Source organism: Sturnus vulgaris, chromosome Z, assembly GCF_052056855.1.
Source record: "Sturnus vulgaris isolate bStuVul1 chromosome Z, bStuVul1.hap1, whole genome shotgun sequence".
In the NCBI taxonomy this organism is placed as follows: Eukaryota; Metazoa; Chordata; class Aves; order Passeriformes; family Sturnidae; genus Sturnus; species Sturnus vulgaris.
Window position 1 is genome coordinate 4,038,349 of NC_142283.1, and position 17,795 is coordinate 4,056,143.

General features: G+C 48.0%; 1 protein-coding gene across 1 annotated transcript in view; it reads right to left on the bottom strand.

Moving 5' to 3' along the window:
• The window catches only part of LOC148219581 (serine/threonine-protein kinase PAK 3-like), a 62,834-nt gene extending 48,959 nt beyond the window's left edge, over positions 1-13,875 (bottom strand). Inside the window, exons 1-8 of the mRNA XM_088156348.1 lie at positions 13,843-13,875; positions 13,643-13,765; positions 10,566-10,700; positions 9,960-10,292; positions 9,585-9,668; positions 9,025-9,190; positions 8,663-8,726; positions 7,925-7,973 (exon numbers count right to left, since the gene is read on the bottom strand). Of these exons, the coding sequence (XP_088012474.1) occupies positions 7,925-7,973; positions 8,663-8,726; positions 9,025-9,190; positions 9,585-9,668; positions 9,960-10,292; positions 10,566-10,700; positions 13,643-13,765; positions 13,843-13,875 (987 nt within the window). The remainder of the gene's footprint in view (positions 1-7,924; positions 7,974-8,662; positions 8,727-9,024; positions 9,191-9,584; positions 9,669-9,959; positions 10,293-10,565; positions 10,701-13,642; positions 13,766-13,842) is intronic.
• Positions 13,876-17,795: the final 3,920 nt, after the last annotated feature.

Below are 17,795 nucleotides of genomic sequence, written 5' to 3' on the forward strand. Positions count from 1 at the left end.
GCTAAAATGTATAAAGATTAAAACGTTCTGGGGCTTGTGGTGCTGGCTTTGTGAACTGACCACTGAGCCTCCCCTTTTCAGCACAGAACTGTAAATATTTACCTCCACTCAGTGCGTGGATCAGCCTCTGGAGCAACGAGTGCAAGATCCAACCGATGTGGAGCAGCACTCGCTAAACGCTCTGACACCTCCGCTCTCTCTGCAGCCACGGAAGGGTCTGACTGCTCCTGCCCTGTGCTGGTGACAATGGCCACGGGTCCTTGGAAACGGGGAGTTCCATGTTCCAGGCTGGGTGGGATGTCACTGAGGAGCTGGACGGGACACACCCAGGGCAGAGGGAATTCCCAGTGGGCACATGTGGGAGAGCCCTGCCCTGTCCCACTACTGACTCAGCTCATTTCCAAGTGCAGAAAGGGGCACTCCAGCCACCCCTGTGTCTGCAGCTGGGCAAACCAGGGTTAATTGTTTCTGCACAAAAGTGCTGTACTTGGCTGTCTCTGAGGTGAAGGTGCAGCTTAACACCTCTCACTAGGGCAGCAAGGTGCAGCCCTCCCAGCACTGCTCCTTCCTGCCATGGGCTGCTGAGTCTGTGAGGCTTCCAGCACGTACATGCTCACTCAAACATCATCTCTTTGACAAAAGCCACCTGGACCTTTCCTCATCCCAGTCTCCTAAAAGGAAGCAAGCCAGCAGAATGCCCAGGCCCCCATGGGCTCTGCAGGAGGAGCTGACATGGAAGAGCCAGAGCTGACCCTGAACACAATTACAGGCTGATAGTTGTGCTGAGTGTAGGTGGCCACTGAAGTTATTGACATATCTGGAAAAATATTTTATAGTCAACTTCTGATGGTTTTACTTCCATTTTCTCCATTCCCAAGAATACTCCTGATTGCAGTCAGCTGACACCAATAATACTCTTCTTCAGTCATTACGGGGAGAGAGAATAAAAGCATGTCATTGAAAATAGGTTGAATATGTCCATCCAAAGCCCATTTTTCCATGTCACAAAATCTTGTCTTTGTCTTCAAGACTATATCCATATCTACCCATGTCTGGTCTCCTGGCTGCCACGCTCTCAAGAGAGTGTAGTTTGGGGAATAGAAAGGAAGGAAACAATTTGTCAAATATTAGAGCCCTGATCTATAAGAGAACTATGTCGTTGTTTGGGAATGACTGGATGGTGTTGTTTATGGATCCCCAATTATGGACAATTGGAAAAGCCTTTGAATGAACCATCAAAGGAATCCAAAGAGGTTTTACACTGCACTACAGAATGTCCAACAGGCTATTGGAGGGTGAATTTTTCCCCACTGTTATGCTAAATATTTTGGGCTATACCCAAGCTCAGATAGCTAGTAAGTTTCTCTTGCAGGAGGTGGGGAGAGGGGGAACCTCGGAAAAGGAGAGGTGGGGTAGGGGCCTGCTCTCTGGGGCTCTGTCTCTCTCGCTCGTTTGGCTCGGAGAAGGACGGTTGCTACAAACTCCGCTCTGCCATCCTGACGCCGGCAGCTGCCTCCCTTGGCTCTGGGATCCTGCAACCTCCCTGCTCGGACGCTCTCTCTCTCCTGCATCTCCTGCCTACTTCAGCACATCCTCTTGGAGCATTGGGATCCGTGAGCATCGTCTCCCTTCCGCCCTTCCCATCTGGGACACAGACGCCATTCACCGCAGGGCCCCTCCAGACACGTGGGATCATCGCATCTCCTCCCTGCTCAGCGAGAGCTGGCAGGCAGCGCCAGAACGGAGACTGCACCGCAGAGGAAAGGTGTCCACAACCGAGAGAACTGTTCACTGGGTTTGCTGCTCTGTTGCTCTTGATCTCGCAGTTATTGTTGTTGTGTTTTATTTCCCTTGTTACATATATATATACATATATATATATATGTATCAGTAAAAACTGTTATTCCTTCCTCCATATCTTCGTCTGAGCGAATCGTTAAAAGCCGGTATAAATCACGGACAATGACCCTCTAACTAATTAAAGTTACAAAGTGCTATGTTTATCCACCGGCGGGTGGCACAGGAGTCACCTCTGAAAGGCGTGACCGCCCCAAACAAGGTCCTTTGCCATCTATTTATTCCCCAAGATCTTACATACAACACATATGCATAACCCCAGCACCTCCCATTCCCGTGCAATATTAAAATGAGCCCATTAGTCCTTCACATGTGTGCAGGTCTTCTCTTGAATTGGGTCAGTGGTCTCGAAGGATGAAGTCAGGAGAGTCTTCATCAGGTCTCGGTCACCCTCTGGCACGATCCGAGGCCTCTTGCTTCGTGATTAACGGTTTTATTGTTTTATGTTCTTCTCTATGAAAGCTCATAATAGCAGATAATTATACCAATTAGCATAGCCTAAGCATCTAGTAATTATTAACCTACCATTTACCTACCTAACTTACATCTTGATCGTGGAAACTATGTCTACGCTTAGCAAAAATCTTAACTTTTTAAAACTATGATTCATGAGAGGCCTCTAATTTCAAAATCATAGTAGAGTGAAGAGAGGGGGGTTTATATTCCCCTTTACAAAAAGAAAGAGGCCTCTGTCTCTTTTAGCAAATATCTCTCTTTCAAACCAAGACACAGGCTTTTAAGATTTTAAAAAGACATTGATGACAACTACTGCTCTGGAGTTACCACATTTAACTGAACCCTTTCCACTGTTCATCCATGAGTGCCTTCCCCTTGCACAGTAGTTCCATATTTAGTTCCAAGACTGGGAATGTAGGAAAGAACACAATGGAAAAGAGTCTCTTTCTCAAAAAGCAACTAAACTATGTACTTGAGGGATGGCCAATTCACCTGAGAGCAGGAGCCAGCATGGTCCTCATTGATAGAATAGACTTGACAATGAATGGGAAAAAATATGACAGTTTCTGTGCCACACATGGTTATGTCTGGTTTAGAGCAAAATGGAGGTCACTGGTTATCCCTGAGCAGAATCCTAAAGTAACAGGTGGTACTCCTAGAAGGAAAGATTCGGTGCTAAACAAAGTGACTGCCTTGAACTCTATGTTCCTCCTTCCTTCTACAAGAAATCAGGATCTCCAAGCAAGTATGGACATCTTTGGGAGTGTCCAGTTCCCTGCTAAAGCAGCAATAATGCACTGCAAAGCTCACCAGAACAGACAAACACCTGACAACATCACAAACCAAGTAGCAGCCAAAACTGCTAGAGAGGTGGCAGGACAAAGCATCTTGTTGCCAGTTCTTTCCAAAGTTGTGAACGTTTCCAAATCACTAAGAGCACACCATGATGAAAACATTCAATTAGCAAAATCCTTAATGTCTGATTTAGTTGTCAAGGGTGGTGGCTAACAGCAAATCATCAAGTTAGAGCGCCTCAAGCAATGATGAGACAAGCTATAGAAGACAAACATGAGGAAACTCATTGGGGTGTTGAGGATTTGGTAGACAATTTGGAAAGGCTGCTACTTAGTGTTAGGCTGACAGGGACAAGCAAAATGGAAAATCTGCTTACAGAGCAATGCAGAGTTTTACAAAAGACTGCCATTCGAGATCACAAACAAAGGAAATAATGCAGGAGATTGTCCAAATTTCTACACATTCAAACACTAAAGGCCAAGATCTTAAATTAACAAGAGTCTTGCATTGCAATGCAGGATGTAGCCAAAAGTATGTATTTTATATTCATCTGTTAAAACTAGTTGGGGCAGTTCTCACCATCAGGTTGGATGTCATATACACACACACACACACACACACACACTTGAGCAGAATAACAATGGCATCTTCATCCTCTTTATTCTATGTGTTCTACAGTTTATATTCTCTTAACAAAGCATGATCTTAAGTCATTGACTACATCATAATACCTTATTATATTCATTGCTGCAAAGACATTAATGTCAATGCATTTGGCACAAGTTTTGCAAATTTTATTAGGCATGCATAAACATTTACTTATGCACATTTTCTAACTAATAAAAATCCTTCATGTATCTTTTGAAACCAGTTTCCATGCTAAAAGCCTTGTCTTCTTCCTTGCTACAGATAGGCTCGGAATTCATCAATTGCTGCTTCTTCTACTCACTCAGTTTGGCTTAAAGGCCAGCTGTCAAGCCTCTGCAGAGATATTTTAATGTGACATAGGGAAAACTACTGCAAAATGCCAACAACTCAATGAGCATTGCATCTGAGGCAGATGTTGATCCAGCAGGCTCATGGCACACTGATGGTGTGTAAAGGATGCCTGTGATCCACCAGCAGAACACCATTTAACCACTTGCCAAACAACTCTACAGATCTTGTACAGACCACAATTCTCTTGTTGATGAGCATCTCTTGAAAGACATCTCAAATTTGTTTTTCACAGGACACAGTAAACCAGCACTCTACTGTACTGGGATTTTTACGAGATTGCTCTTGCACAGACCCACATAACCTAAGGTGCTGGTTTGTGTTATTTTTTTATTGGTTTTATTTTTAGGGTAGGAAATGAAACAGTTATGTAAATCATTCCCTGGTAGGACCTTGGCAGCTTCCTTTAGGCCAGACAAAACGCAATCAGTGGCTGATTTTTAATGTTGACACACTGTCACACCAATGGAAATGTCAGCTGCTCCTCTGTGAGCACCATGTAAGGACGAACAAAGGCCGGGAAGCTCTCTTTCCCTTGGGGCCTGAGCACAGGTCCCAGGCCGGCCGGGCGGGCTCTGCCCCTCTGCGGGCCTGGGTCGGGCCAGGCCGGGCGGGCTCTGCCGCGGGGCCGGGCCCCTTCTCGGGAAGCTCGCCGGGCCCCGTCCCGCCAGAGCCGGCTCCCCCTCCCCTCAGCACGGCCACACCGGGCCCGTGGCTCGGCTGGAATGCTGCTGCTGCTGCTGCTGCTGCTGCTGCTGCTGCTGCTGCTGCTGCTGAGTTTCAGCAGAAGCCGCCGGGCAGGGGCAGGGGCAGCCATCGACCCGCGGATGCTGCCGCAGTGTGCTGGCCTGGCTGCTGAGATCCTCGCCTGCCCCCAGCGCGGCCCACCAAGAATCCTCCATCGTAAACAGCTCCGGCCGGGACTGGCAGGGATCACAGGGCCCTCTGCAGGCCTCGGGAAAAAGATGAACTCTTTCAGTGCACAGATGAGACTTGCAGAGCTTCAATTCTCTCTTGAGTGACAGAAAAGTGGCAGAGTGACGACACACAGAAAAAACATGAGGACACCAAGGTGAGTGAAGTAGAATTTCCAAGGTGGGAGGGATTGAAGAGATGCCTCACTCTTGGACTGAAATTCTCTTGTAAGTAATAGAGAAGATATGATTGAGATATCAGACACTTTTTCCTCTGTAACTCATGGAATGCATTTGTGGAGAATGAAGCGTTCTAAGCACAGTCATGAGCAGAAGCACCCGTGCTGAAGTAAGCAGATGTTGAAGTAGCTGTGGTTCCAGGAGAACTTTAAACAGAGAGAAGAGTGTTGAAGAACCTTTGCCGCCAGGGAAGAAGATCTCTCTTCCAAGAGAACATTTACTGAAACAGTTTCATCCTTACAAAAAATACCCCCTGAGTCTGACATGGCCCTCAAATTCAGCTGTGGGAAGGCTGTGAAAAGATGGGAGGGACTTCATGATTGCAGATTTCCTGGACGGCTGCTATGTGTGGAAGTTGCATCCACGAGAGAACTGTTGTCTTGTGGAGAAGTGTCCATAGACTGACAAGAGAGACTCATCTCCCGAAGTGACATGAAGAAAGACTATTCTAGAGGTGACAAACTGACCAAATTGTTTCTGTACGTTGTCAGTGGGAAACAAAAGATATGTTCAAAAGGTTTTATTCTGTTTCTTCTTATTATTACCTTTAGTTTCTGTTAATGAAGTTTTCCTTTCTACCCTTTAAAATTTGAGCTTGCTTAGCCTTCCCTCCTAACCCTATCTCACAGCAGGAAATGAGTAAATAATTCTAGTGGGTGCACTGGTGATTTGGGCAGCTCTTGACCCAACACATCAATTGGTGCATTGGCCAGGAAATTTCAAAGTGGCCAACTAAAACCACTACATGAAATTGGTGCTTCTTCCAGATTTGGACTGGAACAAGAGCAACTCAATTCTGATGATGCTCACTCAGATGTGTTACAGCCTAAAATATAAAGACAAGATCACTGCAGACAAATTTTACTCAAATGATGAAATTCAAATAAAACAATAAACAAAGCAAGCCCAAATTGGAAAGGGGAATAATTAGAAGCAAGCAATCCATGGAGAACCTTGATGCACCAACTTCATGTCAGCTGGTGACATGGGCTATGTCACCCCCTCTGTTGTGGATAAGCTTTCCCCCGGGTGAAGGACCCCAGAGCAGGGCTGGTCTGCACATCAGAGAATGGGCGGTCACTGAGCCTCTCACCAGAGGCTTTCCAACACACACCCAAAGCTTCTCTCTGCCCACCCGTTGGTGAGAGGCTCTGTGCCAGCCTGGCAGCTGACAGCCTTGTGGCTCTTGTCTCCTCCCGAAAGGTGCTAAGCTTGGCTTTGTGAATGTCCCCAGTTCCTGAGTTTTATCTTATCTTCATCAGGGAACAGTTCAGGGCCCCACTCCAAAGGCTTATTCAGGATATGGTGGTATTCTGTTCAGCTGTTGTATTTCAGTTCTAAACATCCTTCAAGAAAATGCTGAAGTCAAAAATTGTAATATTTCAGTCTCTGACACGTGGTGTGAAAGAAATCTTCCAGATGATTTGAGGTTTGAGAAAATGTATTTATTTACAATCCTACTCTATAATCCTCTATAATCCTTGTCTACAATCCTACTCTGCAATCCTACTCCTCAATCCTACTCTTTAATCCTACTCTTTAATCCTACTCTTCAATTCTACTCTTCAATCCTACTCTTCAATCCTACTCTTCAATTCTACTCTTCAATCCTACTCTTCAATTCTACTCTGCAATCCTACTCTGCAATCCTACTCTTCAATCCTACTCTTCAATTCTACTCTGCAATCCTACTCTTCAATCCTACTCTTCAATCCTACTCTGCAATCCTACTCTACAATTTTAAACTGGTGGTGGAGCACATGGTCCAGATGTAATTATGGCAGCTGTTTCTCCATCATCCTCTTCTTCATGGAAACGATCAGTGGCACCAGGCAGGAAGTAGGCTCGACTGATGCTACAAATGGATGCTGCCCAACAGAAAATAAAAACAACAAAATAAAAACATCAGCAACAAAAATCAATGAATCAAGATTTCCAAGCTCAGTGCCTCACAGGCTCAATCAGGATTGCTCTGGTTCACAGAAAGATGCAGAAAGAGAACGAACAGGGCCATCTGCACCTCAACCTTCATGTGCAGGACCTTGCCATCACAGGCAAACCTGGCCCAGAATCCCACTCATCTCTTTATTCTGGTGTCTTCATCTTGCTGGGGACTTTGCCCTGCCAGGGCTCTGGAAATGGTGTTTTCTATCCTTGGAGTTTCTTCCTATCAGGAAACTCCAAAGACTCACATGGGTGCCTCTCTTTGAAAGACAGGCATCATGCTAATTTCCACAGGGAGACACAGCAGTGTCTACCTTTCCATGCCCTGCCCCTCCTGTGCTGGATGGCACCTTCCTTCCTTCCTTGCCAGCAGGGACAGCCGAGTGGCACTGGGTCCTGCAGTTCCCTCTCTGCCACACAAGCTGGCAGTAACCCTGGGGCAGGTCCTGTCTGCTTGACCATGCCAGGCAGCAGATGGGGCTGGGACAAGTCCCTCTCAGCTGTCCCTGTTTGTGTGGCAGAAACCTCTGAGAGTGGGGTGGGGGCACACTTCTGGCAGCTGAGAAGGACAAAGACTGTCCCAAAGGCAATTTCCAGGCTGGCACCAGTCTGTGCTTCTTGTGCCTTTGCTGCACAGCTCTACCCAAAGCTCCAGCCACAGCTCACACCAGAGGGGAAAGCCCTCAAGGGCTGCAGAGTCTGCAGGGGCTGTTGACATTCACCTCTCTTCCTCTGGTCTTGTCGAATGCCCTGCAAACCTCTCCAAAAGTCCTAGAAACAAAACAAAGCAAAGAAAGGAGAAGCCATTTAGAATTTGGAGTGAAAGCCAAGGAGGACATCAGTCCTGTCAGTGCCTAAAACCTGCAGGATGTGGGATGGGAATACCAGAAGACAACTGATACGTTTTCCTCTCAGGTGTGGAAGCACTGAGCCAGCTCCTGGAGTGTTGGGATTTACTGCCTCAGCTCAAAAAGAGAGCTTATTATCTCATCTCGAGTTTCAATTTCTAAACTGTGCTGTTCTTATCCTGACCATGGAGTATTTCCTTCAGCAAACTCTTGGAAAGAACTGTTCCTGGGAACAGTTATCTCACAGCTTTCATAGGAGGTAGGTTGCTATTTCAGGCAAGCAAGATCCTTCTCCTTTCATTAGTGTGGCTCTAGGATTTGGAGGTATTCAAAAATGCTAAGGAAAGTAGCACAGAGCTGTCCCACACTTGAGAGACAAGGAGATCTTCCAGGTCCTGCTCCTTGTTGCTGGCAAGGCCTTGCCAGCATGGAGATGTCTTTGGCATTGCCTTCTGACCACGTTCACAAAGTCTGACCAGTAATGAGAGATGGGACAATCTAACCTCAGTGTCTGAATATGTTTGCAGCTTGCTTGACTTCACACTTGATAGACATTCTACCAGCAAATCACCTGGCCCATGTTTATGTAAAAGTAACTGAGGTTGGACTCACCCGCTGCCAATATTTTCCAGTTCAGTGTATTTTGTCACAGGATTTTCCATGGTCACTATTTTCCCTGAGGGAAACAAAATGCAAGATGCTCACTTGAAAGCAGAGATCCCAACTTCCAGAAGATCAAAAAGGCAGCCCCCTGTGTGGGTCTCTGAACCCTTTGTGCTTGGCTGGGTAACAAAAACAACAACCAGACAGACAGCTCTGCAGCACAGATGGCCAGCACAGAGAGCGATTTTTCCACAGCAGTTCCTATAAGGATTCCTAAATGTCCCTGTGACACCAGGCTCAGGAGGAATATTTGGTACAGCTATGCTGACACATGCACACAACACACTGTCCCTCAAATACACAGGACGTACTCAGTAGCTGCAGGTACTTCTCCTCAGTCTCCTGTTGCTGAGCAGCAGCTGTGTCAGTGCTGGAGATGAACAGTCTGCCCAGGCTCCACTTCTCAGGCTGGGGAACAAAGGCTCCTTTAGACAACGCTGCTGCTGCAGCAGGTTCAGTAACAGAGCCTGTGTAGATCTGAGACAAGTAATGAGTTTATCTCAGAACGGTGGCTGGCAGAGATAACTTCGAGATCCCTTTTCAAATGCAAGCCCTCAGGAAGATGTTTTCAGCCACATGCATGGCTCTTAAAATGGATTATTTGCATGTCCACTTCTCCAACTGAATGGGTCAAAATCAAAGGCTGGTTTTACTCAAGTTCAAGGCCAGATTCATGTTCCATTTTCATGTTTTCTGAAGGATAACTGCCACAATGATCATTCCACTTCCTCCCTATGGATTCCTTTCCCCTCTAATGGCTGCAGACACACTTCTTCAAATGTTCTACCTCCTTCCACTCAGATCTCTTTTCCTCCACCATCTTTGGGACGTGCCCAACCTGCAGCATCTCCGGCTGGGACAGCTCCTGTGCCTCACACCGACCACGAGGCTTTTTGTTTCCAGTCCTTTGCTGGAAGTCTTTGCAGGCTGGCAGGTGAGATGTCAACACTTCCACCTCAAGTCAAACAGAACAAAGCAGTCAGAGACTACAGCTTGTCCCTGTCAGCCAAGAGTCATCAACTGTGAGGAAAGGGAGAGAACAGGGCTACAGACAGCTTGTTTCAATCCTCCATCTGGGTCACCATGTCCCACTGTAAAAATACCTCAAGAACAAGGAACACAGTAACCCTACAGAAGGATTGCACCCAAAGGCATCACCCCACCCCCTGCTACTCTACAGTGGAAAGGCAAGAAGGGCAGAAACCACCAGTTTGGTGACTGCACCGGCTATTGCTGTTTCACTCACTTGATTTTGTATAGCCTCAAGCATGGGATTATGTTTCTCTCTGATCATTTTTGTTTCTTCCTCCAGCCTCTTCACTCTTGCCTTCATCCTAGCCTCAGTTTCCTGCAGCTCCGTGTGCAGCTGATCCTTGAGGTTCCGTAAAAAGCAAGAGAAATATTTCTTGAAAGGAGGATCTGCCACTCTTGCACTCACCGGGTTTTGTTGATTGTCTCTCTGCTGATGGAGATTCATCTCCTCCTGGATGCTTCTCTTGTCCTCCTTGTTCCTCCTCTTCACTGCCATGGTGGCAATCTGAGCTTCGGGCAGCTCTCCTTGTGGCTCTATCTTGATGTTCTGTACACACAAATGCAGAGCAAATCACAGGGAGCTGCCACCAGGCTCAGCTTTTTCCTCTTTCAGCCTCAAAATCAAATTCATTCCGACACTTCTTTCTGTTTTCATACCCACCTCTGCTTCCATTGTAACCCTCCCATCCCTGATCTGTGCAGATTACAAGGCTCTGTGCTTCCAGTGCCTGTGGCACTCCTGGCCTCCTCAGTCCCAAGAGCTCTGTTTTATGTCCCTGTTCCTGCCCTTCACTCTGTCACCTGCTTGAGCCAGACTTACCTGGACATTCTCCTCTAGCTCTTCCACCTGCTGCCTGAGCTGCTCTTCCTGCTCTCGGGCTGGGCACAGCTCTCCCTGAGTCTGCCATGGCACCTCTGATAAAGCAATCTGCTCATGCTCTTGCTCCAGAAGGGCCTGCACAGAAAGCAAGAGAAGGTGGGTTTCAACTTCCCATACAACATTTGTGGGCCAAGTCTCTGAGACTGATGGGCTCACACGTTCCCAAAGCACTGTGCTGCTGCTCCCCTGGCTCATTCTCTGCCCATGGGGAGGCACAGATTCCAAAGTGACACTGGCAGTACAGTCAGGGTCCATCTGGGACTGAAGCTCCAACAGCCTCTCAGGCAGCTGTCAGGGGAGGTGTGGCATTTCTCAAGGCTCTGCTGAGGGCCTCCCTCCACTTCTGCTCTGTCCCCTTTGTCTTTCCATGGTGACTGACACCCAGCCCTGTCCCACAGCTCCATCCTGGCTCTGCAGGTGGTTTCCAGTGTGGGCTCGCTCCTTGTGACAGACACTTCTGGAGTTCATGTTCTCTTCAGGCCTGCACCACCATTCCTGCCTTTCTGACATCTACTCTCTTGTTAGAAATCCTGCTCAATCAGGAGAGAAAGGACGCATGCACAGATCCTCTGATGGAGGTCAGAGAGCTTCCACAGCCACCTCAGTATATGGAGGAGGACCAAAGTATTTATTCTTCCTCTCTTGTCAACTGAGAATTCAGACCAGCAGTAACAGAGACCTCCTTAAGGCCCCATCAACAAATGAACTTAGACACCCTTAGAGATGTCAGTGAAGAAAATCATGTGTCATGTACTGCATGTATGACAAGAGTCACCAAACATCACCTGAAGCATGGAATTGTTCCATGTCACCAGGACAGGGAGAATTTAAAGAATAAACTGGGGGCTTCAGGGTAGAAGAGGCTGGAGGAGGAAAACAACTCTGAGGGGAAAAAAACAACCATTTCTGGAGGGGAAACATCTCTGCCTGCTCGGGATCAGTTGAAACAACATGTCTCTGCTCTTCTCCCCCTGAAGGGATGCCTGTAGGGGAGATTTGCAACTCCAACTGCCTCTGACCAGAGCCAGGAAGAATCAATTATGGAAATATTACATGGGTAGATTGATAGCTAGACAGATAGATAGATCTCATTTATGTAATTTCTCTTACTATAATTTCTGTTATGACACACATCAACACCAATGCAACCAATGCCCCCATCAGCAGCAATCCTGAATTTGCTCGCCTGTTGCATCAATAAACCAAACTCCTGGGGAATCTGGAGCATGTAGGTCATTATGGAATGAGATCAAACCCAAAGAACTGCACTGGGAACTGCACTCTTTCTGCATCTCTGTTAGGGCAAGTTCTTCTCTTTGTCACAAGCACACTGATGGTGCTAAAGTGGCTGTAATCAGAAATTAAGCCCAGCCCCTCCCAGCTCATTTGATCTCTGAGAACCAGCCAGAATTCAAGGTTTTGATTTCCTGCTAAATTCCCCAATCTAGTCCTGGTTGTATTATTGGACAATTGCTGATCCCCAAGGCTGCCAAAAGATAAGAGTGGTGGTAACATGAAAGTGATGTGCAAGATCAAACTGGCTGGCCTGGCATCAGAAAATCTCCTTGTGCTCCAACGTCCCTGCCCCAAACTACATCTTCTTGTGCAGGAAATCTTGAGCAAAAGCACCTTTGCTTGCTAGAGGAAGAAAATAAACAGGTCTTCACCTTCTAGCAGACCAACAACTCAAAAAACCCAATGATCAAATTGTCACCTACTCCAGCATCTAAAGCATCTGGATGCACTGAGGGGATCCTTGGCACAGAAACTGCCCGCGTGGGAAGCGCTGTCACCTAGACAGTCATGGAAGTGTGCCTAGAAGGTCCCTCATGAGTCTCCCTTTCCCCAGGCTGTAGCTCCCTCAGCACCTCCTCACTGGCCTTGTGCTCCCACCCCTCCCCAGCTCCTGTGCCCTTCTGCGCACACGCTCCAGCCCCTCAAGCTCTTTCTGCTTCACAGCTGCCCACATGTGGACACAGCACTCCAGCTGCCGCTGCAGCCCTGCCCAGCACAGGCCACAGCTCACTGCCCTGCTCCTGCTGCCCCACGATTGCTGACACAGGCCAGCACGGCCTTGGCCTTCCTGGCCACCTGGGCACACGCTGCCTCATCTTCAGCTGCTCTTGACAGGCACTCGTGGCTCCTTTTCTCCACCTTCCACATTTGACTTCAGATGCAGCATCCGGAATTCCAAGATACCTCTCGTCTTCTTAGCAACACAGGACACTAGTCCAAGTCTTTCAACTCTTCCCCCTCTGCAGGCACCAATGGCATTTTCATATGCAGTTATCAAGAATAGAATAGACCGCAAAATAGAAAGCATCAACAGACGCATGTAGCCTCTGGTTTTTACCCTAGCAATGGGTCCACAACTATGCAGTTTTTGTCTTTTGCCACACGGGACATGTGCAGGCCCATAAGGATCCATGGACAACACAATCATCTCTTTGCAGCTTCTCTAAAATAAGCCAGCTCACACAGCACTCTGCTACTGACCACTCTGCCTGAAGAGGCAAAAGAGCAACCTGGCAATAAAGGCACCAAATCTCTGACTGCCACCTGCCACTCCACAATGTGTCTCTGAAATACTGCCACATAAGCAGAGCCAAGAAGTTTGTGGCGACAAAGCGCCCCAAAGAGCCTGTGAGGTCAGATCAAGCATTTCTGTGCCTCTTGCTCCTCGGCCACCCTGTGGAGTGGCACAGGTCTCTCCAGACCGCCGTGTCCCCTACGTATCCAACGTGGCTGAGCTCAGTGCCTTGGACATGCTCCCTCCTCTGGGGCTGGGGAGCCTTCATGCTTCACGCTGGCCCCTAGCAGAATCCCAGCAAGCTGGGGCCTAAAGACGACACAGCAAAGCCCATTCTCCAGCTCTCACTGCTTTGCAGGGCAATTCCTAACTCCCCACAGGACTGCAGCACTCAGCAACCTGAGCCACCAAAGGCAGGTCCTGGCTGGACAGAAACTTGCAGCTCTGTCTTGCACTAAAGACAGCAGCAGCCACAACTGGCACTTACCGGCTCGCAATATTCAGCTTCCGCTGTGACCACACTTGCAGGTTTGTGGCCGTTTTGCTCGTCTTTGGCCTCATCTCCAGGAGCAGAGGGAGCCAGAGGAGAGTCTGCTCTTGGCTCAGGGTTCTGTGGAGAGATAGAGAAGCATGAGGGACAGGCCATTACCTATCATTTATATACTTAATTCTGTGCAGCTCTACAACCTGATCTACAAAGGCAAAATCATCAACTGTCATCGCAGTGCAATTCTAAGTCACTCTGACTAAATTCAGATGGGCTGGTTCAACAGAACTGCATATGGCTCTGAATTCAATATTCCACCCTGGTTACTATCAGCAAGCAACAGCCTCTCCGAAAACTGAGCTTTCAGTTCTTTAAAGCTGTGACATGGAAAATTAGGAAATAGCCAGTAATGCCTTTGCTATTGCTGCTTCAGACATGGAAATGGATTTTTTTACAGCCCACCCAGCTGGCCCTCCACCCTCTACTGCCACAGGCCAAGCTCACTGCTTTCTCCTCGTTTCTTACACAACAGCAACATCAAATGTTCCTTTCTCACTCACCTCCCATTGGGCACCTCTGAATACACGTCTCAGGTGACCTGTAGTGGGCAAGGAAAATGAAGCAGATTCCTTGAGACAACTGCCTGGGCTGATCAATCCCACAAAACAAGGCAACCCTAATACAGAGCATTTTCTGTTTCACTACAGGGGACCAGGAGACACAGCTCTTGTGCACTGCCAGCAAGAGAACAGGACAATATTCTTGGCTGTGACTACGCTTTGGCCTGTTTTGCCAGCAAATTCATACAAATTGGATCACTATAATGAAAACAGTTCTTTAACACTCAATGCTCCTTTTCTGCCCGACACATAAGGCAGCCTTTTTTATCCTCTCCTTCAGACAATGTTTTTTTAAATTGGTTCCATGCACTAATTCTCATTAACTTGCTGGAAAGACTTGCCCAGAAAAGCTTCCCCAAGATCCCTCTGAGCTGTGGAAGTTCCAGTGGCAGTGAAACAGCACAGCAGCAGCTCCAGGGTTCGGGAGCAGACATTCATTGCTTTGCAGTTTGCACTTCATTGTAAAGGGAATCACTATTTTAACACTTCAGAAAGGCTCAAGTTAGGCAGGCAAATCCTTTCATGACAAAATTTAGAATAAAGAAGCTTTCTCTGAATTCTTGGAAGAGCTGCAGAAATTTTAGAAGGCTTTCTGAGAAGGCCTCCCAGTTTGCATTTTCAAAGTTGTCCCGCTTGATCCAGCAAAGTGAGGAAATGTCAGACTCTGCTGCCACAGACTCTCCCGTGGAGGGAATTCAACCCCTGTAGGTTCCCGTGCAAATGCTGCCCACAGACCCCTGGCTACACAAACCCTGTTTTTAGCGGAATGTGTTGACAGGAGCTTTCCCAAAGCAGTGGCATCCCAATGCTCTTTCTGTTTCAAAATCAACTCAATTACTAAGAAAGAGCAGGAAGATATACAAAAGCCAGGTTAGGTTACACTCAAGGGAAATCTCTACTTACGTGCCAGGTGTGTCAGGTAATAGCCGGAATAACCAATGCCATAAACAGTGCAAACTGCAGCAGCGAGTTGCTCCATGACTGTAGCACTGCTGTGCAAGTTTGCAGACTGTGCTGCAATGCAAGAAAAAACAAGGCTCCTGTCACTGTGCAGCTGCCCACTGACAGACGCCTCAAGCAGGAGGATGCTCCTGCACTGAGCAAGCCCAAGAGCTGCTCTGACACTGAGGCCTTCCGTGCCCCAAGGCAACTTTCTGATGTCACCACTACAACGTGGCAACCATGCCCTGACATCACAAAGCAAACGTTCTGCATTGGGCTCTGAATTTATGCAAAGCAGCCCAACCTTCCTTACATCAAACACAAAATAGCCGGGGAAGTTCTCCTCTGTCACAAAGTAGCACAAACTCCCCTGGTGGGCCAAACCCTGTTGTTCAAGGGATCCAAGAGTAATTCCAAGAGTGTCCCAAGCACCTACAGCCTGTACCCCAACTCAGCACTCAGATGGGACCAAAGAAAAGGAAAGCAGACCAATAAAATTTCCATAAGCATTGGACAGAACTAGGAGAGAAGGCACTGTTGGCATAAGAGCTGAAATAAATCCTAGCAAAGTTCTCCACATATTTGCACATATATTGGACATGCATTCCAGCTACCTTCTTAACAGGACCACTCTCTTATTCTCAAGGTGAAGACAGCCACTTGCATACAATAATCACTGAAATGGCTAATACAGCATTAAGCACTGAGAACACACTGAGAGAACACAAATTGCCTGCCAAAACCCTCCTGCTCCTTTCCAAATCAGTTGACTATTCAAGCCCAACCCTCAGGCACATCCCCATATTCCCTCTGTCCCAGCAGCTCAGAGCTGCATTGCACAGTGCTTGCTGTGCTGCAGAGAGCACAAAGCAGGCTGGCCTGGTGCCCCTGAATATTTCTGCAAAGCACTCTGCATTTCACACCTTTGCTGTGGCTCCGTGCACAAGTCCAGGATTGCAGGCGCTTCCTCGCAGGGCTGTGTGAGGCACTGTCTCCTGCAGCTGTGACCTGACAAGCTGTCCCTGCCTCCCGCTGGCCTCGGTTCCCCTGGCACAAGTGCCGTGCCTGAAGGACGCTGCCCTGTGCTGGAGCCTGCGGAGCAGCCCGGCTCCCTGCCCCTGTGCCCAGAGTGCTGCACACACTGCTGACCTTGCCCAGGAGTTACAGGGCAGCCGGCCCAAGAGGGGCAATGCTCAGCCAGGGCACCAGCCCTGGGCTGCTCTTTGCCTTTCTCTCCTGCTGGCCACGCTCCAGGGGGCCAATGCCACCAGTCTGTGCTGTGCCCAGCACGGCTGCACTTCCCCTGGGGCCCAGCCAGCTGCCAGCTTGGCTCTGAGAGCAGAGGATTCGCCCGGTGCCAGGAGGAGGCACCCAGGGCCGGGCTGCTGCCTCTTGCAGCTCCAAGGGCCTCCTTCCAGCCTGCCTCTGCCCAGGCTCAGGCTGCTCCGGGCTCTGCCAGGGCTCTGCTGGGGCTCCACCCTGGGCAAGGCTGGGCTCGCTCTCCCCTCACAGTCACTGACAGCTCTGCACCACATCCTGGAGACCTTTCAGAGCAGCCTCACTGATCTTTCTGCTTTCTCAGTTGAGCCAAGCTCTCCTCCAGCCAAAGAGATTGCACTTAGGGATGCAAATCCAAGTGGCAGGAATCCAAATGCTCTTGAGTCACAGATGAAGGCCTGCATCCATATTGGATGTCTTGGCTGCCCCACTCATCCTTTGCTTCTGCCTCCAAATTCCATTGCCCTTCTTCCCTCAAATAGAAGTCACACAGCTGGGCAAAAACTGGCCAGTGGGCCAAATTCCAAAGGCAGGGTGGTCTGGAGAGGATGAATGAAGAAGAGCTTTCCCCACTTACAAAGCATCCCAAAGAAGCCAGAAATGTCACTTTGCACCATGAAGAAACAACTGACAATTCAGAAAGAAATGTTGAACTTTCTCACAGGCTCAGAAGGAGGGGAATCTTCCAAATGAATTGAGGTTTCAGAGATTTTATTTCTTTTCAATCCTAGTCTATATTCCTACTCTACTATCCTTTTCAGTAATTCTACTCTGAGCTCGTTGTGGACTAAATGATCTTGACGTGATTATCACAGTCTTCTCTCCTCCTTTCTCCTCTTCACTGAAATTATGAGTGGCACCAGGATGGAAGTAGGCTTAGATCATGTTACAGGTGGTCGATCACAAAACGCTCCAAGATTTCTTCAACATTTTTGGCATGGAGACAATTGAGGAAGTTCTAAGATACTCTCCAAGGAAAAACGGAGCGTTCACAGCCCCTTTGATTGTTCCTAAATATTGTCCTCCCTCAGTCAATTTCATATCCTTCCCCAGAAGATGGTTATGGCAGTGCTGGCCACACCTCTATCCTGTCAGCTGAATAAATAAACGGAAGGAAGCTGAGGAAAAGGATTAGACATCAAACTTCTGGGACCCCATAGGTCTGTGTAGGGATCACCATCTATGTCACTGTGCAAAGACTGATTGGAACAGATTATCTCTGAGAAAACTACAAAACTGCCAGACTTTCTATATGGACACATTCTCCCAGTTTTTCTGTAAAACCCATTAAAGTACCTTGTCTCCAATACTCG